General features: G+C 38.0%; 1 protein-coding gene across 1 annotated transcript in view; it reads right to left on the bottom strand.

Annotated features, from left to right (window-relative positions):
- DPP10 (dipeptidyl-peptidase 10 (non-functional)) overlaps positions 1–22,569 on the bottom strand; it is a 249,825-nt gene extending 227,256 nt beyond the window's left edge. Inside the window, exons 1-2 of the mRNA XM_009887247.1 lie at positions 22,461–22,569; positions 12,909–13,004 (exon numbers count right to left, since the gene is read on the bottom strand). Of these exons, the coding sequence (XP_009885549.1) occupies positions 12,909–13,004; positions 22,461–22,485 (121 nt within the window). The 5' untranslated portion in view covers positions 22,486–22,569. The remainder of the gene's footprint in view (positions 1–12,908; positions 13,005–22,460) is intronic.
- Positions 22,570–23,001: the final 432 nt, after the last annotated feature.

Here is a 23,001-nt window from a genome sequence, read left to right as displayed (position 1 = left end):
AATATTTTCAGCCAACTATTATTGTCACTCTGAATCTATCTCATGCCAGTAGTACCTGAAAAGTTATCATCATCTGACAGCTGCTTAGTGACCTTTACAGATGAGCTCAGTCGAGATCTCGGTATCAAACACATAAATATCTGAATCATCATTACAGAATTAACAGACCCACTTTGGCAGACAAGACTTAGGACATAACTGCAGGCCTAAGAAGGAAAAGAAAAGAAGCTGCCTTCTTATCCTAGAGATGATACTCTAAGATGGGGTCAATAACTATTACTTTTGAAGCTACTACAACTAATTCTCTCATAGGGCCTGTCCTGCAATAAAATAGATTAACTTACGTGCTTGATGTTTATTTTGCTATTACTTACAATGAGGACTCTAAACTCTTGAGTTTTCATGGACACATTTTTAAAGTTTCAAGTACTTTCAATTTTTACTTTCAAATTGCAATTCACCGATCTGCAGCAAACTTTAGGCTTCCAAGTAGCTTTGGCTGAACTTAAAAATCAATATTCCACATGCAGAAATTTTGTCAGCCATATGCCTAAAGTAGGCTGAAAGTACAGAAAGCGCACTCTACATTTCCCTTTGAAGCACTTGTCAAATAGGATGGTCTTCATTCATCAAGTAAGTTCTCAACTGCAGATAAAAAACCCTCTCAAAACTTAAGACTTGCTTTTTTCCTGAGGAGAAAAATATCCTGAAAAACCTAAGCAAAAACTGGGTTCAAGTTGAATTTCTCTCAGCATGGGAGGCCAGTATCTAAATTCTGTCAAAAAAACCTGATTGTTTCTCCCGGTCCCATGTTTCAGTAATTTTATTTTTAACAAAGTGCTCAGAATTTAATTATCTCACTAGAGAGGCTATGGGTTTGTATAGCCCTTTTAATGGATCAAAGTTAATCTATATTTACAGATTTGGCAGAGCGATACATGGTTTCTATGATGATTACTAGTTGGCAAATATCTCACATAAATTGCCTAGAAACTTTGTCAGATAGGATAAACAATCAAATATCAAGTTGCCTCTGGTTCATCTCAACTCTACAGTCTCGTACAGACAGTATGGGGGCCACCTTTGATTTCTGCAACAGTAAATTAACAATGTCATTAAATCAGACTGTCAAAAAAAGTAATAATTTAAAGTTTATAGCACTTTTGTTCTCCCTGCACTTCACGCATCCCCAGATAAAGACATGGCTACAATTGTAAAGCACAACTTTTGGCCAGAAAAAAATGGCAAGCAGGTCGCCCCACCAGATGCTCCTTGGGCACTGTGTCAGCAGGGTGAGGCCAACAGTATGATTCTGGTCCAGTTTCGGGCTGGCCACATGAGTGACACATCACATGACTGCCTTTAGCACCAGCATCACGTCTCCTGCTAATCACTACAGCTCATCACTCTTGTCTCTCAAATATCAGAATCACTATGATTAAGTTGAAATTCTCACTGCCTACATGTGTCCTCCCAGAAGCTGCGTGGAGTCACAGTGTCAAGAGACGTCCTTAATGGGAAACACGTGTCCTGTGGCACTGATGAGGTGCTAACACAGCCCATTGGGCTCTCCATTGGACTGTCCCTTCATTTCTCTCCTCTGTTCCTGCCTCTGCTTTCTCTTTACATAGCTGTTTTCCTTTTTCCTCATTATGTTTTTGTTGCTACGTTTTCTGCTTTTGCTCTGTAGATTTCTCCCGCCAGTGCCTTTCCCCTCTAATCTTGACATACCTAAAAGGAACAGGTCCAACATGATGCAGTTTGGGTCAAAACCATGTAACACTTGTGCCATCTCCTCCTGCTCAACACAAACACTTCTTGGGAGAATTTAACAGAACAGATGCACTGAATAGACACTTGAAAGAATCCTAAATATATGACCTAAATATATAGATATATGCACTTTCCCAAACATACTAAAACTGAAAGTCCTTTTGCATCACACTGAAAGAGATAACAAGCAAAAATCTTCAAGTACCAACCACATTTTCATATGAAGAATAACCTTGGCCTGGTACCCATTCCTGTGTGTCTGAACTGCCTTGCCTTGCCAGAGGTAGAGTATCAGTTCATACATTTAAGAACGAGAACACAAGGCACAGAAAGCCGTGACCAGGGAAATGGATGAATGAATGGCAAATGTGAGTCAGTGTCTCTGAAATCTGCCATTTTGACAGGGAAAAAAAAAATAATCAGAGAATACACAATCAAATCAACTAAAGAGAGCAAAGGAAAAAAGTATTAAAGGTGTAATAAATTTATATATGTCCATAGTTATAAATACATGTTTTTAAAATGCTATTTTTATGGATCCATTACGTAAGCATTTGAGCAACACAGCATGGTATACAAAGCACTGTTTTTACTGCCTCTTAATTCAAGCAAAAACAAACAGACAAAAAACATAAGGATTAAAAATGTAAAACTTTGGGGTTTATAGATAACTACTTTAAACACTGTACAGTTTACTAATCTGCCACAAAACACAACTGAGAACTTGTTAAAGGACTTCCTATTTAGACATATAACTAAGAAAACTGAAGACAGTTCAAAGGATTTGTTTTAGGTAAATGGGAATAAGGCAGAATCGGCCAACAGCACTGCTGCGTGCAGCTACGACTGAAGGTATATCCCACTCCCGTGCAGCACTCCTTTGAAGAGAATCGGATTGCTGAGGAGCAAATTAGAGCTGAATTAAATGAGCTTGTAAGAAGGACCATAAAACCAGCTGTACACATGAACAGCAGCTTCCAAAGGAAAAGTTAACAGGTCACTACAAATCAAACCCATGGGGAAAGGACTACAGTTCCAGCTGGGCAACAGGTACCCTTCTGCTCAGAAGCAGTGATGATAAGTGGGGAAAACAGAACAAGGAGGCACAGGATGAAAAGAATACACTTCACATGTATGAAAACCTTCTGATGCATGAACATATACACCTCTGAAGTCTTTATGTATAACAGAAAGAAGTGTGGCATTCTGGAGGGAACTCACAAATCTGTTGTATAGCACGCACCATCTGTTATCATTCCAAAACTCTCAACCCACTGTTCAGGCTTGCTCACGTAGTAAAAATATTTGTCCTAGAGGGTAGCATCCTAAGAGTAATGATGTAGCACATCCAGTTTATACTTGTTCATATTAAGGACTGCCTTCTTAGTCAAAAATGTTTTACTGAGAAAAGGTCTCCCTCTTTCATGGACATTGCTATGGTAACTGGGATAGTAACCTTAATATGTGCGCTACACTCAGGAGACTTTTGTTTCAACAAACAGGGAGAACTAAGATTTATTAAGTGTCTGGTCCACTTTCCTAGGGCTTTACATACAGAATTACTGTACTTAAACCTTCAACATTAGGTTGCTATCTATAAATATTGCTTGGAAAATGTAAACTATTCTGCTAACCTTTTCCACAATACAATACCTTATACAACAGATACAAAATATTTACACAGGCGGAGTGTAAGTATATTGACCTCTTTGTTACATTCTTCATGCTTTGGGTTGTGGAATAAGTAAAAAATCAATAGAGATATAAATTTTAAGAAGGATTGTAATGATTAGCTGTGTTTCTGGCTAAAGGTGGCAAAAGATAATTGGAATGTTTGATTTCATTCTTCCTTACTTCTATCCCCATACGTGGATTTTGTCCCATCCCCACAGGTTTCAATGAGCATGGAATCAGTCTACATCTTAATGAATACAAGAAGTAAGATGTTACAAGAAGTGAAGACTCTTCAGGAAAATAAATTTCAGGAACTCTGTGGAGCAAGTATAACATGTCTAATAAAAAAAAAAACCAACAACACAAAACCAAACAAATGCCCAGGAAAAAACTTGCAACCAATAATGGTAATGCTCAAGTGAAGAAGAGAGCTGCAAGAGTGGTACAGGACAGTGTATAAGACAGTGTAGAGGTCACGACTAATACAATTTTGTATTAGCAAACAAAGAAAATTGGTGAAGGAAGGGAGATTTCTAAAGAGGTGTGCTAAGAAGCCATTTACAAAATACAGTGGTGACACAAGTTAATGGCCCTGAATACATAGCACTATTTAATGCTTGTTAACAATCATTAACACTGGCACCAGTATCGATGTAGCAATGGGGCTTAACATAGTTGATCTGAGCAGAAATTACCCAAGATCTACTTCGAAACAAGCAAGTCATGTGGTACCTTAGAGACCTCAATAATACAAGAGCAGAAAGAAGAATAGTCCATGCAGCAGATCCCAATAGCGTGGTCGGGCAGGGAAGATCAGTTAAAATAGCCACAAAGTAAAATTATTTAAAGACTAGACTGCATACAGTCTAGACGAAAAAAAACTGAGGAGAAAACTCTATTGTGTTATGACTGGTGAAATACAGGATTTTAATGAAGAGGACAAAACACCTTTCTGAACAATAGGCTATACAACTGCTCATCTTCAGGGTGGAGAAGCACAGGATGAAAGGAACAGTAATCCTCTGGCCTTCTGCCCACAGGGGAGAGCTCTGCTGCCACCCTGGTCGGTGTCCCAGAGCTGCAGAGCCACAACATCGAAACAGGCGAGATCCACTCACAAGCACAAGGCTCTGAATCTGAAGCACAAAAGCATCCCCATTTCATGGAAGAAAATTAATATTTGCTTTGTGATAATGATTATTGATGAAAAGGACCGTATGTTTTCTGGTAAATCCCTACAGAAATGAGATGAAATCTCCACTTCCAAGCAGAAAAATCTATAGGATTTTCCCCATTGCTTTTAAGAGTGCGTGTTACACTCATGCACAGTTGCAACCCAAATTATTTCATGATTTCTAATTTGCAATCCTACCCACAATACTGCAAAAAATAATTTGTTTCAGTTTCTATTACCTGTTCACATTCACACTTTCGCAGCTTTACGCACCTCACATTGTCTTCTGCTTTACATACATTCTTCACATGCAATATTTAAGAACAAATTCATTTTGTAACATCAGAAACTCAGAGAAAACCAAAGAACAACTGCACCTTAACTTAAAAAAAAAAAACAAAACAAAACACAAAAAACCAACCAACCAACCAAAAAAAAAAAAAACAGCCAAAAACCAAAACAAATGAGAAAATCAAAATTATTCCTAAACCAAGACTGGCCATCGTTTGAGAAGCCACAATTCCTGCATCAAGGGACTCAACAAGGAATGTTGTGCTTGGTACCAGGGGTGGTTACCTCCACAACCCTAGCCTGAATGACATATTACCCACCTACACCTAACTTATAGGGAAGTTTTCAGCATCAGCACAACTACAGCTCCACACTCCTCCATTCAATTCCCTAATGAGAGAATTGAATCATTCAATCCATTTCACAACAACACTGTTTAAATTCTTTTGTTTAACAAGGTATTTTAATAAAACAGTGAAACGGTATCAATCAAAACTTTTCTTTCCCTTTTTAGCAGTTTCTGAGAGAAACTTTAGCCAGTCTGGAGACGCTATTTATCTTTTCAATTTTTCTGGGGATTTTCCAAAACTTAGTGCTCAGACTTGGCAAAAACTGGATGTGTAAGTCACACCACTGCTAGAGTTTTATGAAAGAGGATTTTTAGCTAAAAGCCTCCGAAGTTTGAGGCACTATCTCGGATTTTTTAATTTTTTTTTTATTTTACATGATGCTTTTCCCTGCACAGGGAATCAAAGCCCAACCACCCTCTGCTGCCTTTCAGAAATAAACCCTTCACACTGAACCACAGGCAACAAAACAACTCCCTGGCCTGGCTTCCAGCTTCAGGCTCTGCACAGATAGACTCAGACAAATATACGAACGCTATATGCACAGCTGGCAAGAGCACGACTGTACATACCTCTCTTCGCTTCTGCCCAGGTCCCTGACAGAGCATTAATGCATCATGTCACAACTTAAATATCTGAATGCCAAACACAGCTCCTGCTACATCGAAAATGCACTTGTGCACAATGGCTGCATTCCAGCCTGGCCACTTCAGACTCATCTCATTTAAGGGAGGGGAAAAAAACAATACAGGACTTCACTCACAATAATATCCATCATAAATTACAAGAGTAATACCAACACATATAGATATGTAATTCTGCTAGAGATATTTGTCTTGTTATTGATTCCAACTCAGCAACAACTTTCTGGAGCAGAATCTGTCTTCTTTTATTGGTCAGTGATGGACTGATTTCTTGCACTTGACCCATATCCATTGGCAAACACCACAACGTGCTCAGGTCTGATAAATAGAGTTCATATTTGCCTCCTGTGCACATGAAAAGCTTCCTTTAAGAAGTGCCAAATATTTTAAACCATAGTTTCCTGCACAAAAATTGGCACAGGTGGTACTGTGGAATCTCTGTGTGCTGTGCTTCCCAAACCATTTCCATTTTTATCATCCACAATTTCTAAAGCAATTTCAACCATCTTCATGCCAGGTTTCCCAGACTCACTTTTTATTTAATTTTTCAGGATAGACAAGAGCCAACAGAGACTCAAGGAAAGCACCAGCTCAAACAAAGGTCGCTGTCTACACATTTTACTCCCCAGGTGATAAAGGCAGTGTATAGCAAGAGAAAGGTGCTACGGACAACTACAAATAAATCTATGGGAAGCCACTGTTTCATTTGCTCTTTAAGGAGACCAAACACACGATGAGAAGCAATAATACTTCTTCAGCCAGGTAATATCTTTCCATGCTAACTTTTATACACAGTCAACAAAATATTGCAGTGAGGTGGCTGTTCAACTGTAAAGTAAAAATGGTTTAATATTTCCTCTTTTTTCTTTTTTTTTTTTAAGAGACACTCTACTAAACACAATAAATGTTTTCAAAATTAAATGTGAAGGGGGGAGAGGGATTTCCTCCATAAACCAGATCCTTGGTTTCACTGAGATTTCAAAAGGGTAATCATCATCCATTCTTTTTTTCTCCATGATGATAAAATCGATGTGTGAAGGTAAATAAAGATGACTACATCAGAACTAGTAAGTTTTACTCAGAAAATGAAAGCCATGCCCCTGCTGAAGCTAATACAGGAAATCTGGAAAAAATATATAAACAAAAATAAAAGAAGTTAATACAAGAGCTTGAGTTAAAACAAAACGAGACACCTACATCTTTTGCCTCAATACTACTGTTTTCAAGGCGGAGTGAAAATATTTCTGACTTGGGATAGAGCGGTTTATTATCATCTCCAAAGAAACACATTAAAACTGTAAAAGGAAAAAAAAAAAAGGTGTTGAAGAGTCTTTGCCTTAAAAATATCGTACGTGAAAAATAATGTGCTTTGGAAATTAAATCCCAACAGGTTACATCTGCTGAGATTGCTGCCACAACCTGGGATTTTATGCTGGACAAACTGATAAACCTCATTCCAAAACCAGGGTTTTATGACAAAAGAAAGAGGTACAAATATATGTCTTCTCCAGAAATCCCCCATCAAAACGGTGCATTTATACATACCCTGAATAGTCAAGGAAAAGAAACCTGTTTGCCAAGCTGACGCCAGGGGACAAACCTACCGCTGAGTCTTTCAGTGTTTTTGGTATCATCGGCAGCAGAGGATGTGAGCACCAACTCCCTCCCTGCATCTGTCTCCCCTCTGCACAAGTGCAGAGCCCTGCTTTAGTGGGGAGGTGCCAATCCTCCACGGGAGGTGCCCACCTCCAGCAGCAGCTGCCAGTTTGCCAGGGGCAGCAGCCTGTCCCTGAAGCCACCTGCTCGAAGCACAGTATGGACTAGCAGCACCTGTCTGACAACACACAGGAGTTTATAAGGGCCAAAGGCAGGGAAAAGGTTGATATGTGGAGAAAATGCAGTTTCTGCATGATGCACAAAACCCTTCTTGAAACACAAGCTGCCACCTCATCCCCTCCAGGTCCGTGCTCTTCCCAGGAGGGTCAAAGTCTTCCTTCCCCTATCGCTTCTGACTGTCCATGACTTGCTCATTTGCTCTCTTCCTCCCAAAGACAAAGAGGGCTACTGCTTGTGAGATTAGTGTGTTTTGAAGAAAGTGTGGGGTCCTACAGGAGGACGGAATCTCTGCTACCAACTCTTGCCTTCTCGAAGACCATTCCCCTCCTGTAAGTGCCACTGAAAACCCTTCCCTCTGCGCTGGCACCTGCCACCTCCCCAGTGCTCTCCCTCATCACACCAAAATGTATGCACTTGCATCAGGAGGACTGTTTCCCTGCAGAGAGTTGATGCTGTCCAGCTTACATGTTACCCTACACTCTTCCTCTGACACAGTGTCACAAGGGTTACTGAATACAGAAACAGACAGAAATATTTCTTCTATCATCTCACAATTTCAGCCAAGCACCTTACAGAAGTTTTGCCTTAAGCAGATGCCTTCATCCCTCCCTGCTCCATAAAGCACATACGCACGTATTCAGGTGTTTTGCTGAGCTTTAGCACAAGACAGGATTCCAGGGCAGAGCCTTATGCAGGCTGTCATTCAGACTTCAGGTCCTTCTCCAACACTTTTCATTCAGATATATGAAAAATACCATAACTCAGCTGACTATTTACCAGCCTAACAGAATACAAGCAAGGAGTCAATGCACTCTATCACATATAGGAAAGGTTGGCAAAGATTATCTAAACAGCAAAAGTGCAAATAACTGCCATATTGACAGAAGGAATAAAGGCAAAGATTCTGAATTTTATTGTCATTAACAGCCAAAGTCCCCGATAATAAGAGATGCAAGTACAAGATCTAGGATAAGACTGCAAACTTGTTGAGCCCTCATAAGAGATGCAAGTACAAGATCTAGGATGAGACCACAAACTTTTTGAGCTGTCTGTATTTCTCAAAGGCCAGCATACATATTTCTAAGCAAGTTAACAGAAATGAAGAGAATATCCCAAAATAATGCTTCAGTATGGTTCAAAGATCCAACTGCGGACTGCTGATATTGGCAGATAAGCAATGACTCATACATTGGTTTATGTACAAATAATAGAGCGATGATACAGTTGTTGTTGTCACTGATACAGGTAGTTTAGAACTATGCCCTAATACATCATGTATCGTGACCTTCCATTAAATGTATTACAGTAGCACCCAGGAGACGTGTTCCTAAAGCAAACTGTGGTCATGAAATGAGATGCTATGCCCAACCTGAAGCAGAGACTAGTCCCTGTTGCAAAATGGTTAGAATCCAACACAGAAGCACTATGATAGCTACATTGAGTCTCTTAATAAGTTCTTTTGGCAAGGGAAAGCATAGGGGAAGTTTAACTGTAGTGCTTTCTTAAATTTAATTACTCTGGATATTTTGAACTACATCACAGTTTTGTACTTAGACTTAAGTAAACCAAGCTGTTTTGCCATCTAATGTGAAGTCCTTATCAGTAGCAATGTGCTGTCAGATTTAAGTACTTTTATTATTCACTGGCAGCATTTTAAATTCTCACTTCCTATTAGAAAACCTGAAGATCAATAACGCTAAGGGAAGATGTACTCTCATTTAATATCTTCGAAACTATGCCAAGCAACTGGAAGGCTTTCTGAAATCAAGCGCTCTTTCAGATAACACGGATTGAACTGATTGATGGTTGTGTATGCTCTCCACCATGTCATTTTGAATACAGTTGAAGTGATCAGATTTATAATTGAAAAAGCTTAGTAAACTAGAAAGTTATTAGTCCTTAGTAAATTCTTACAAAAAAAGACAAAAATCCAAGTCAGGTTTAAAAAAATTTGCCTTTGATGTAAAACAAAAAATGAAGAAAAAAAAGGAAGGGAGGAAGAAATCTGAAAGATACCTGCACAGGTACATCTTCAAATTTTATTAAGTGTGAATACATTTTGTCACTTTTAAAACTAGCTCAAAATTTTTCTTTTCTTTTCTTTAGCAACAGCTGTTATCTCAGATGAAGAACAACATTTCCTCTGCAGCTTTAAACATTTGCATAATTATTAACTTTGGTGGCAAGCACATAAAATTGCGGACTCAGTTTCAAGCAGAAAAGGAAATGGACTGTAAAAACTTCTGTATGTAAAAGCTTTTCTTGTTAAAGAGTACACTAGAAATAACTACGTGGGGATGATTTTGGTAGCAGAGGAACATAATGCTAGAGAAATTCAAACATCAGTACGGGAAGTTTCATTAAATGGCAGCAGTTAAATATTAGACCTTATCTAATAACACAGTGATTCATCTAGCACTTGAAATCCTTAAATCAGACATTTTTCTACAAAATATGCTCTAGACCCTGCAGAAACTGCTTACAACAGGAATCACTTTTTCAGTCGCTATTCCCATCCCTTCCAGGAGGTCAAGATGATAAAACTTTCAGTTGGATACGAATTACTCTATCCCAAGAGGAGTAAAAAGTAGTAGTAAGTAGCTACTTATTTTCCACTAAAATCTTCCTGTGCAGAGTCCAGAAGCACTTACACTGCCAATATCCAAAGAAACTGCCAAATGCTCCCCTCCAGCTCCACAGTAATGAATGCTGAATATTAAGTTATATACTTCATTCTCCACACATAATGCCACCACTGCAATGTTACCATGCCAGGAAAGAAAATATAATCTGATCCTAAGTCTCAAAAATAAAAACAGAAGCAGGAAGCAGAAATGCAGTTTTGCAAGACTCCTCATTTTGTTTATTAGCTAAGATACTCATTTCATTGACCATACTGGGAATTTTCAAAGAAAAGGCAAAAAAAAAAAAAGTCTAGAGATATTTTTTCTGTGTTTATCAGATATACTAAATAATTAGTAAAATCCTTAATTATCCCAACTTTTTTCTCAATTCCTACACCCACACATAGCCTAGTAAGAAAAAAGTCCATTCTTTGCCTTTTTTTGTACCACTAGACTTCGTTGCTTCTTTGGCAAATAAACACAGGAAAACACCTAACTGCAAGCTTAGGAATTCTCATAGTGGCTGAGAAAAACATTACCGCAGAAAGACTGCATATTAGTACAACAGTACTGCTAATAAACACAGGGTCTTTCATTATTAAATAGTATTTCTAATATTATTTTCAACAGATGGAAAAGTTCATAACTATACAATCTCACAGCTTCTAGTCTAGACTGCTTACGACCTCTGTTTTTCACATGATGCTAGTAAAATTACCTTCCATCGTATGAGTTTCTTAAGACAGACTTTGAACACCACAAAAGAAACCTGTATTCAAGCAAGTGTTTAGCACCGAATTCTACATTTCTTTTTACCACATCTGGAAAGCTCTTCAAACAAGCTTTTATCTTATCACAAGCTGTAGAACATATAGTTTATTATATTTTTAAAACTATGTTTTATAGTATCGACAATATTTAATATTACTCAAACCATAACCCTTTCGTTTTATTGTCCTGGGTTTGGAAATTAATAATATTATCATGCCTAGAATATTATACACATAGTATTAATGACTACTAGTGTTCTTAGATTAATAACCTCATGGAGTTTTTGAGTAGCAAGAGCATTCTACAGAACTAGCACAAGGATCTTTTTCCATTATGTACTTGCCTGCTTTTAGCGACCACTTTAATTGACAATATTGGGTCTGTAACAACTTCATTTGACAATAAGGTGCAGTATTTTTCAAGTAGGGTGGGGGCAAAGGCAGTTGCTTTGTACATTTAACAGATAAAAACAAATTCATCAAAAACTACTTTAGGATTTAATTAGCCAAAGAGTATTAACTGGAAAAAAGTCTTCTCCCAAGCACAAGAAGCTGTTTCTCTTTGCAATAGCACAGTTCTGGGTTTACCGAATACCAGAGTTTTTGGCACTGACTGCAGACAGAAACCAGTCCAAAGAAGAAACTACGGACACCTCAGCAACTGTACAGTCACTAGAGTAGCTGGGGAAAAAGACGTGGCAGGAAACTAAGTTGAACCTCCCCTCTCTTACCCCGAAACTATGGGACAACAAAGAACTCAACACCAGAGCTGGTCCTGGAAAAAAGACCAGCTTCCTTTTTATCCTTTTTTTAGAAATGCACTTACCCTTGTTATGCCCATTTCATTCTTTAGGATACATGATAAAGCAACAATTCAGTTCAATCATACAGCTTCCTACCAATGAAAACTAGTTCTAGTTATTACTGAACACCAATATTGATTAATAGAATTGAATCATTATTTCCTGTGCAGTTATTCTGAATTTACATATACAGTCACCAGACTTTCAAATTCCTACCTTCCATAGAGCGCTCCTAAACAATACTCTATTTTGCACAAAGCCCATTGTTACTCCTCTAATTGTAACACCTGGAGTAATATAAAGATCCAGCTATAACGACACAAAACAGATAGTTGCTATTGTGTTACTTGTACATTTCTTCCAAACAGAAAGAATGTGAACAATCCATGTGATCAAGAGAAAAGGAGTTCAATAAGTTGAAAAAAAGAGTTTGAATTTGCTTTCTTTTTTATATTAATGGATAAATCATTAAGAATCTGCACACCATTTGTGAATCATTTAATAAAGTAGAGCATTAAATACAATTGGTAGACATCAGAAAATGACTGAGCTGTACAAGTATATTAAAATATTTAAGAATCCATTCCAGATGTGAAGAGTCAGAATCAATTCTCAAATCCCAAAGTTCAGATATTAATAGAACAATCTGATTTTTTGCATTGATCTTTTTGTGAGCCCATAAATAAGATCCAGTTCTTAAAAACAATTCTACATCACTGCCTTCAACTCAGTCAGTAGCATAAACAAAAAAATTTGGTGGGTTTCTACTAGACAGAGCTTTAAAATTAGAAAGCCACTTCAAAAATTAATGAAACAGACATGATTCAGAGCTACAAGAAAAAATGGGACACTGGCCAATTTCAAGAGAGTTTGAAATTTTAACCGATTCTTTCTCAGTGCTCGGATAGTGATATCATTCAATATTCAAAATTATTACCTAGTTTCAAATTATGTGAGGGATTATACACTTACCATTAATCCATTTGGCTTCTGGATTATGAACTATGAACTCTTTTCTGAAGAGATCTTCCAAGGACAATCTAGTTTCTGACGAATTTGCAAGTTCATCTAAAATAAACATAACAGGATCATTTCAGACAATGAAAAACAATATATTCAATGTAGTTTGCAAAACATTGGAATTACAGAACCAGAATACATAGTTCAAAGGTCCTGTTGAAATCAACAGCAATACTTTGCTCTAATTTTTTTTCACTACAAGAAAACGTTTCATTTTTCTTCAGAAAACAAAGTATTTGGGGGGGGACTTATTGGGCAGGACAACTGAAGGATGTAGTGCTTGGCTATTTATTATACTGGGAGTGTAGTGGCAAAGCTCCTTCTTCCCACTGCCTACACCACAGGGAAAGTTTGATTACAAATCAATAGAAAATTTCCTGACAGACAAATGATGTAGGCCACACTGATCACCTTATACAGACAAAAACTAAGTAAAATACTCGTGTAAGTAAATTTAGAACCGATTTCACCTATTCTACAAATTAAAATGTAAAAAAAAAAAGAGAATTCTATATGCACATTTTATACCCTGTGCTTGCTCTCTAGTGATAAGCACAACATAACATTTGGCTAACAGCCTTGTGTTTTTCCCAAACATGATAGAACCCAGGAATACTGTGCTTCTGAACATTAGCCAAAATTGATTTTCAACACAAAAAAATAAGTTGCCAGTTCCTAGAATCATCTCCATGTTTCAGAAAAAAAAAGAAGCTCTGCTAAATTCTACTTTTCTTGTGCTGTAGGTTAAATAAATAATAAGTAGCAGACATTCAACTGTTACACTAACGTGAATTTAGAGGTACTATTAAAGAAAAAGTTTTGCTGTAACAACAGTTTCAAGTGATTATTCACTGACAGTGGCTATGCCCTTCACCTAACTGCTTTAGGCTATTTAGGAGAACAGCAGCTGCCAAAAGCTGCGTTACACATTGCCTGTGCACTAGCAAAAATATGCACCTATGCACTTCCTACACAATCAACCAGACAGATGCCCAGTCAGGTCTTTTAATCATTTTATCACTATCGGGCAGATTTGCCATAGATTACTGAAGTATTCCTCTGCTCCATGAGCTCTTACTTCCAATGCATCAGGCATCCACCGTTCTCTACAAGAGGATCTTTTTGTTAGTCAGATTTTGTCCTTACAGATTGCTGATATTAAACAGCGCCACTGATGACAGACCCAAAGAAAAAGAGTACGTAGAATCACTGCAGTCAAGGAGCAATCTTGTTATCTTTATGCCAACCCAATATGTTACCAGCACATTTTTAACACAGAGATGTGCTTTGTAGAGTTCATATCCTGTAATACATTTCAAATGAAAATGTGACCCCTTTACAGTGAATAAAGTCAATCATAGTTTCATTATTGGTCTTTTTTTAGCCAAATTTCTCAACTAGAGGCCCACTGAAAGCTTACTGGAATCAACAACAATATGATTTTTTTGCCTTGAAATGCCAGCACTGCCTGCTGCAGTCACTTCCGTTAGTATTAATAAGGTGCATCCTTGCTGCATTGAAGAGAAACTCTTTTTTAATACACATCATAAATTTACAATAGACACAAGGCCATCACAGCTGCTCACTCCATGGCAGAGCTACATTTTGCATGTGTCTCCCTCCCAGGTCTCAGCAGGGCCCTGGTAAGCACTTCCCATAATCAACTCTTCTTGCCCTTGATGTCTTGTAAGGCTAAGCATGCAGAGTTGTTCAAATCCTCTCTCATAAAACAAACACTCTAATCCTTAAATAAGCTTTTTGCCTTCTTCCTACCTTCCAGGGATCAAAATAGCCTGTCTGGGTTTTTTTAAGTCTCAAAGTCCAGAAGGGGACACAATATTCCACTTGCAGCTTTACAACAGAGTAACATTATCTCTCTTGATTTCTACCTAATCCCTCTGTTTACACATCATGGGACCTTGTTAGCTCTTGCTCCTGCCACACACTGAGTTTTTATCTTCAAAGTAAGCACATGTTGTTAAATATGCTCTACTCAGCTCCACAAATACAATCCCTGTCTTCAAAACACTACTTTTAACTTAACAGCATCAAATACCAGGCTCTTCATATGCCCATTTTCCCCTTTGTCCACAACCTTGCTGACTACCTACCCTCAACAAGCTGTTTTCCATCACCTATTTTGATTCAGCACATCCTTGTCCTGATGCTGCTTTTGATCCCTAAAGGATTCCCCTTCTAACCATTCTTGAGTCTGCTTCTATTTATTGTGACCCCTTATATCCAGCCAGTTTGCCAACTATCAATCAAGCTCACACAAGCTGTTATGTTGCCAAAAATGGTCTTACCCAAGACTATTTAGTTTTCACAGTTTTGGGTTTTTTTTATTAACTGCTTTACTAAAAATCACCAAAACCATACATCAACTGTGTACCAAAAGGCTATCAGAGAAGAAAAGTAAACCGGCTCTGTTCTCCATCTTCTACCTAATTCACATGCCTGCCAAGTAATCTCAATATAAACTGGATTTCAAAGTAACTTTTTAAATTGCTGTTAGCATTTCTAAGCTGGAAAAAGTGGCACCTTCAAGCAACTTTACTAAATGTTTGAAAACTAATTTTTTTTCTAATGCTAAATCATTACCAAAATTGGTAATTTGTAATTCTTGACTCTAGCTTTCCATTCTGTAAATATCTCATATTGTATAAATTTTAAGAAAAATGTTGATTTGACATCAAAAGACTAAAATAATGACTTACGTTTCCAAAATGCTTAGTTTATATACAGAAGATAAATTACACATCATGTGAACTCTCAAAACACTATAGTGGGTTAATCTTTCTTGAGCACAAGCACAAATTAGTATGTACTTCACAAAGTACTTGTTTTATTTAAAAAAAATGCTTTTTTCTTCTTTATGTTTACTACCATATTATCAAATGGCCTATTAAACCTTTTTCATTTCCATTTTAAATTTTATCAAACTATTCCATGAAGGAATTATATTTCAAATGTCCACACACTATTTCCCACAGATTTCTGTATTTCGTTCTGAAATTATATATATTCAGGATAGAAAATGAACACAGATTACCAAAGATACAAACAAAATTAAATGTTAAAAACTAAAAGGCCACTTTTTAATGTTCTATCAAACTAACAACAGTTCAATAACTGGTGTTTATTTATTCAAAAGTACACATCTGTTTGTGTTTACTAAACTAGAAGACTGCAAAAGTAGAAATTAATAGCCTCATTCCTTTTCATAGAATCATAGAATGGTTTCTGTTGCAAAGGACCTTGAAGATCATCAAGTTCCAACCCCCCTGCCATGGGCAGGGACACCTCCCACTAGACCAGGTTGCCCAAGGCCACGTCCAGCCTGACCTTGAACACCTCCAGGGATGGGGCCTCAACAACCTCTCTGGGCAACCTGTGCCAGTGCCTTACAACCCTCATAGTGAAAAATTTCTTCCTCATGTTTAATCTAAACCTGCCCTCTTCCAGTTTATAGCCAGTCACCCTCGTCCTGTCACTACATGCCCTAGTAAAAAGTCTTTCCCCAGCTCTCCTGTAGGCCCCCTTTAGGGACTGGAAGGCCACAATACGATCTCCCCAGAGCCATGTCTTTCTTATGTTGGGGACTCCAGAGCTGGACACAGTACTCCAGGTGGGGTCTCACCAGAGTGGAGTAGAGGGGCAGAATCACCTCCCTTGACCTGCTGGCCATACTTCTTTTGATGCAGCCCAGGATACAGTTGGCCTTCTGGGCTGTGATTGCACATTGCTGGCTCACACTGAGCTTCTCGTCAATCAGTACACCCAGGTCCTTCTCCTCAGGGCTGCTCTCCAGCCATTCCCCGCTGAGCCTGTATTTGTGCTTGGGATTGCCCCGACCCATATGTAGGACCTTGCACTTGGCCTTGCTGAACTGCATGAGGTTGGCTTGGGCCCACCTCTCCAGCCTGTCCAGGTCCCTCTGAATGGCATCCCTCCCCTCCAGGATGTCTACCTCGCCAAACAGCTTGGTATCATCAGCAGACTTGCTGAGGGTGCACTCGACCCCACTGTCCATGTCATCGACAAAGATGTTGAACAGTACAGGTCCCAGTACTGACCCCTGAGGAACGCCACTCATCACTGCTCTCCACTTGGACATCGAGCCGTTGACCACAACTCTCTGAGTGCAACCATCCAGCCAGTTCTTTATCCACCAAGTGGTCCATTTGTTGAATCCATGTCTCTCCAATTTAGAGACCAGGATATCGTGTGGGACTGTGTTAAACACTTTGCACAATGAGTTCATAGGATATTATTTTTGCAGATTAGTAATTAAAAGTAGTCTAAACATCTCATAACATTTACCTTTTAGCTTAGCAAATAAAACTAATAATGATGTGTAGTACAGTACATTATTAATGCAGACTCCTCGCTGAATTTTTTGTAGAAAAAAGAAGTTTTAACACTAGAAATTAGGATAAAGGCTTGATGTTAAATGCCATCTGAAAAGAGGAAAAACACCCCTAGTAAACTGTGTGCAAGCTAACAGGTATATCTATACCTGGGAATTAGTATAGTTAGTATTATGTTTGCATGAAAAAGGAAAAACAACTTGCCAGAAAGTTGTGAGATACCAAAAATTGTTTGCCCATTTACAATAGCTACAGGGATCCTACACAGCATTGAACAGAAACCTGACTCTTCAGGTAATGAATCTCCACTCCAGCAAAATTAATTTTTAGGTTGCTTTCTATTCATTTAAGAGTAGCATGAGAGAAGGAGCGGAGGGGTCGGTCCCAACCCTCTTCTAAAGAGAATATTTATCTATTGGACATAATCCAAATGGATCGTCTTCCTAGAGCTTGATTTTACTCAAAACAATTTCAAAAAAAGCATTTTCTGTCAGTTTGGCTGACCTAAATGTTCCCTAAAGGAATTTTTCTGCAAAGCTGTCTTTTTTTTTTCCCCTGCATCAAGAGATAGCAAAGCAAACTCTGAGTTTCCTTTGAGTCTATGAGTAGAGTTACATGCCACTTGCTCAACAGTAATTACCATATATCGGCATGCATGTTTTAAAGGTTATTATCAATATCTCAGCAACGGAGTCCCACATAAAGTATTCGAGTCTGCCACATCTTCAGAAACTGTACATCAACATGAACGTAGCACTCCTGTCATTCCCAATATGAAATTCAGCCTTAAGTGTTGTGGCAAAACACCTGTACAAAGGTGGCAACGTCTGTACAACTCTCAGGCTGTTCGTAGGTGATTCTTCATATGAAAGATTTCAGTTGCTAATACTTCCAGTTGAGCATTTTTCAGCTTTGAAATACAGATGAACAGTGGTCAATCAGATAGGTCTTCAGATAACTCCTACAATGTGGAACACACTGTCATGATGCAAAGCACAAAACCATGCTGATTTAAAGGAAGGCGTGAGGCCACGATCCCAGAAAATCCACCTAGGAATATTTCAATACGTGTAGGTATGTGATGAAACTTCAAAAACATGAAATAGAATAAAAACAGAACAAGAAAGATACCTGTGTTTATACTGACGTACAAACCAAACAACGACATCTCATAAACATCTATTTCTGTCCCTGCATTGGCCATTAATTCACAATATAAAGGAAGTTCTATTTATAAGATTACTCCCAAGGTATTTTCTTCTTTTATTCTCTCTTAAATACTTCTCCAGTAATCACCTCCAAATATTACACATAGAAATCACTGGATTCATAATTAAATTGACCGGAGGACAGAGAAGCTTCTATTCTGAAACTCCCAAGTTTTTCCACGCTCCAGTCCCTTACTTTAACAAGGGTAACCTCAGTCTTTCATATCTTCATGTACTTTCTTTATAATTGTACTTATTTAATTTTGAAGAAAACTGGCAAGGATAGTTGCCTGCCAGCCTTCTACTCCCAGCTAAAAAGCCGCGTAGAAACTTGTACTTAGTGGGCATGATGTTTTTTTTTTAATGTACTCAGTCCGCAGAAGTCCACAGACAGCTGTTGAACCCCAACAAGAGGTTACTGGACCGGGAGTCCATCTGGACTCTGCCACGAATCTCTTACGGTCTGGACTTCCATTTTTCCATCTCTTTGTTTAGAATGCTAATATATTTATAAAGTTTCTGAGTATTAGCACAGATAAAAAGCAATATAAACAGGACCAAAATATTACTAATATTATTGGCACAATTTACTAAAACCACAATCATAATTGCAACACAGGTATTTCATATTTTAACAGAAGCTAAACTATTAATAGGTCAAACTACATCTCCTATTTCAACATAGTTTCTCTTGTGTTGTATATTCAAGTTATACTTCATGTAGTAAAAAACACTGGAAACATAAATCAAGAATTTCCATTGAGTTTTAATATCGCTTGTATCTTTAGCAGAAGCTAAAGCCTCTTTGAAGCCTTTTGCATATAAATTACATAGATTTTCTTTTAACAGCTTTGTATCTCATACGAAAGCATTGATCTCTCTATTAAAAAAGGCATGAAAGCTGTTGCCCAAAGTTTGAGTGAAGTCAAATGACAACTGCTCAAGGTACATGGACCTTTCTTATATTGTGGACAAAGCAATTTATAAATAATTGTAGGCAAAAGTGATAATTTCTGTTGAATTTGGCATATCAGTAAATACACTTTTGCCTCCACAAAACTTTCTACAAAACATTCAGGCTTCTGAGCAACCACCATCCTAAATTACCTCCATAAAAAAAAATCATCTCCATAAAAACAAAGGCAACAAAGATGATTAGGGGACTGGAGCACCTTTCTTATGAGGAAAGGCTGAGGGACTTGGGTCTCTTTAGTCTAGAGAAAAGAAGATTGAGGGGGGATCTTATTAATACATACAAATACTTAATGGGAGGATGCCAGGGGGATGGGAGTAGTCTTTTTTCAGTGGCGCCCAGTGATAGGACGAGGGGTAATGGGCATAAACTTGAACATAGGAAGTTCCATCTTAACATGAGAAGGAACTTCTTTACTTTGAGGGTAGTGGAGCACTGGAACAGGCTGCCCAGAGAGGTGGTGGAGTCTCCCACTCTGGAGACATTCAAAACCCGCCTGGACGCTGTCCTTTCTAACGTGCTGTAGGTGACCCTGCTCTGGCAGGAGGGGTGGACTAGATGATCTCCAGAGGTCCCTTCCAACCCTAACAATTCTGTGAATTCTGTGAAAACAAGCAGCATGATGTGCCTCCACAAAACTTTCAACAAAACATTCAGGCTTCTGAGCAACCACCATCCTAAATTACCTCCATAAAAAAATCATCTCCATAAAAACAAGCAGCATGATTCACAGTGTTTAGGGGAATTTACATGAAATTAAAAAGCACCCATCAGTATGGGCAGAACTAAATAGGGAATGAAGTCTCTGATGCTCAAAACAGTATTAGAAATGAAAAGCAATACACTTTGAACTATCCCAAGGTAATACAGGACAAAATTCTCAGTATTGCACTGAACACCTTAATTCAGATCTATTATATTTTATAAGAAGAATTTGCAAAACCCGAATATTTATAGTAACAGCTTGGTAACCCCTTAGAACTGAGCACCTCGCAATAACCAGACTTGTGAGACAGTCTCCCAAGTTTTTCCTCTCCTCGAATACTAGATATCCCAAAGTGATCTTACATATATTCAAGACCAGATAACTTTAGCTACAGTGCTTAGTACCTGCCAGCAAACTAGCAGAGTATCAAAATATTTTCTTCCAAAAACATATTAATTAATCATGACAGTGAAGGGGGAACAGCACTGATTAGGAACAAAATAGGCAAAGTAGCTGTCCTACAATGTACCTCCAAAGGTTTCTTTGGTAAGCATTTCCAACCTGCAAGAAAGCCCAGTTTTACAGACCTAGATCATTTGGGAAGAAAGTTTTTTATTTATATCAAGCTCGACAGTCTCTATGGGATATCTTAGAGCATCTGAGCTGACAGAACTAGTTTTCACTCGCATGACTTGAACTGAAATGTAGGTCCCAGCTTACATCAAGATTTCAAGTAAGCCCTCTGGATTTTGAAACAGCCTCAGAGATGTTGCAATTCACTGAGCTTTTTTAACATATTAAAGAAAAAAAATTAACATTTCCCAAGGTTGTTTATTCTTTTCTTCCACGAGTGCCTTCAAAGACTTCAATTTATGTTTTTACATCATTAATTATTCTATATAGATGTAAGAGCCAGAACTGATGTTTATTATTGTGAATTCCAGTATAACACTTTGGAGATTTTACAAGCCTTTAAAAAAGTTACCTCTCCTTGAAAAGAAAAACAGTCTTCTGTCTTGAAGTGTACCAAGGTACGCAACCATTTGCCCTCAATGTCTGGTTTTTAGTATTCCCTGAAGAAATTCCTATACACTGAGCCTATAGCAGCACAACTTTGCTTTTATTTTTCTCAAAATGTTTTAAGTGGAAATAGGCAAACAGTAATTTCATTATCATTCCTTGGACAGCACCACGCATATGTAGTAGATATTTATATCTAGGAATGAGAATAGTCCGTAGTATTCCTACATATTCTGCCCAGCTGTCTCGTTCCCTCTGACAAGAAAAGCTTTTTGATCCTTTTCCATCCAGTCTCACCACCTTCCTTCCAAGCAGCAGCAGTCTACTACTGTACTTCCTCATGCACAGACCCACCCAGCTTCCCTTGATGATTTAATTCCGTGGCCAAGTTGTCTGAAACCATTATTTAACTAAAAAGCAGTTGGTTAACCTTTTGGTTAACACAAACTGGGGACTTGCACAGCAGAACATTTGCAGACCAATGTTTACTATCGAGGCATGCCATTCAAATCAGGTACTTTACATATAACTTTAAACCTGACAAAAAAAAATTAAAGGTATTTTTTCTTTAAAACTTGTGCAATTTCCTTCACTTATGTTCCTAGACATAGTTAAATGGTTGCTGCCCCAGCAGTAAAAAAAAAAAAAAACCTTTAGAAAAATAACTCAGATCAAATTAGAACAAAAAAATAAAAAGTAAGCATAATTATTTCACATGTTCAACTGGGTTTTTTTCTACTGCTTGCCCCCCCCCTTTTTTTTATAACTGAACCGTTAAGTAATTTCTCCTCTCTTTGTTTTTGAGAGAAAGAAAAGGGAAGCAGTTTGTGCATGTATATATGAAAGATGCATGCTTCTGTTTCAGCGAGAAGTTTCATTCTCAGCCTTCCATGACATACAGCTTTCTCTTAGCTCATCTGTGAATCTGAAATTACACCAAGACACAAGTGACAAAACCTTAAAGTCAGCTCACACCTGCTGAGACTAATGAGAATTGCTTGTAACCATCTCAAGGCTGACACAATCCTAAGGACTTACTGCCAAAGCCAAACGCTTCTGCTCCACAAGGCCTCCAGTAACTCTTGAGTCCCCACAGGCACCAAATTTATAGTTGCCAGAAGTTAAAAATGCTTAAGGGCAAAAGACACTTTAACATTTATATGTCATTTTAATGACTGCATTAGGAATCATACACCTTCAGTAAGATAAAATAAAGAAGTAGGTTACCTGGGGTTAAAAGAATGACAGACATAGTGATGAGTGAACAAACAACTAGAATCACCAGCAGCGCAATAGCAATTCCCTTCCAGTTCCTCTGCGGAGGGCTGTTACTTCCAAGTTCCTACAGGAATGGAAAAAAATAAAATAAAAGGAAAAGACCATGTTTCATAATCATATATTTCTAGAACTATTAGTGATAGGAAAATTGCTCTGTGCATAGTCATAATCACAGCATGGGAGGTGATCATGATCCCTCCCCTCTCCATAGCACACACAGTCATCCAAAGGTGGGTAACTCTTACGCTTTTTTAATAGATATTTCTCTTTTTTTAATAGATATATGTAATTTTATACCCCTAAAAGACAATCAAATAAGCTTATACAAGCTGTCCAAAATACGACTGGTGTTAAAATGAGCTGAACATAAACTTTAGGACAATATCAACTAGCAGTTTGTAAGTTAATTACAGAAATGAAATGTAGCAATTTACTGTAATTCCACCTAATGTGGTATGGACCATAAAGGTTTAAATACACATCCTTTTTA

This window comes from Charadrius vociferus, unplaced genomic scaffold, assembly GCF_000708025.1.
Source record: "Charadrius vociferus isolate BGI_N301 unplaced genomic scaffold, ASM70802v2 scaffold385, whole genome shotgun sequence".
Lineage (NCBI taxonomy): Eukaryota > Metazoa > Chordata > Aves > Charadriiformes > Charadriidae > Charadrius > Charadrius vociferus.
This window is presented reverse-complemented; position numbering and strand designations above follow the sequence as displayed.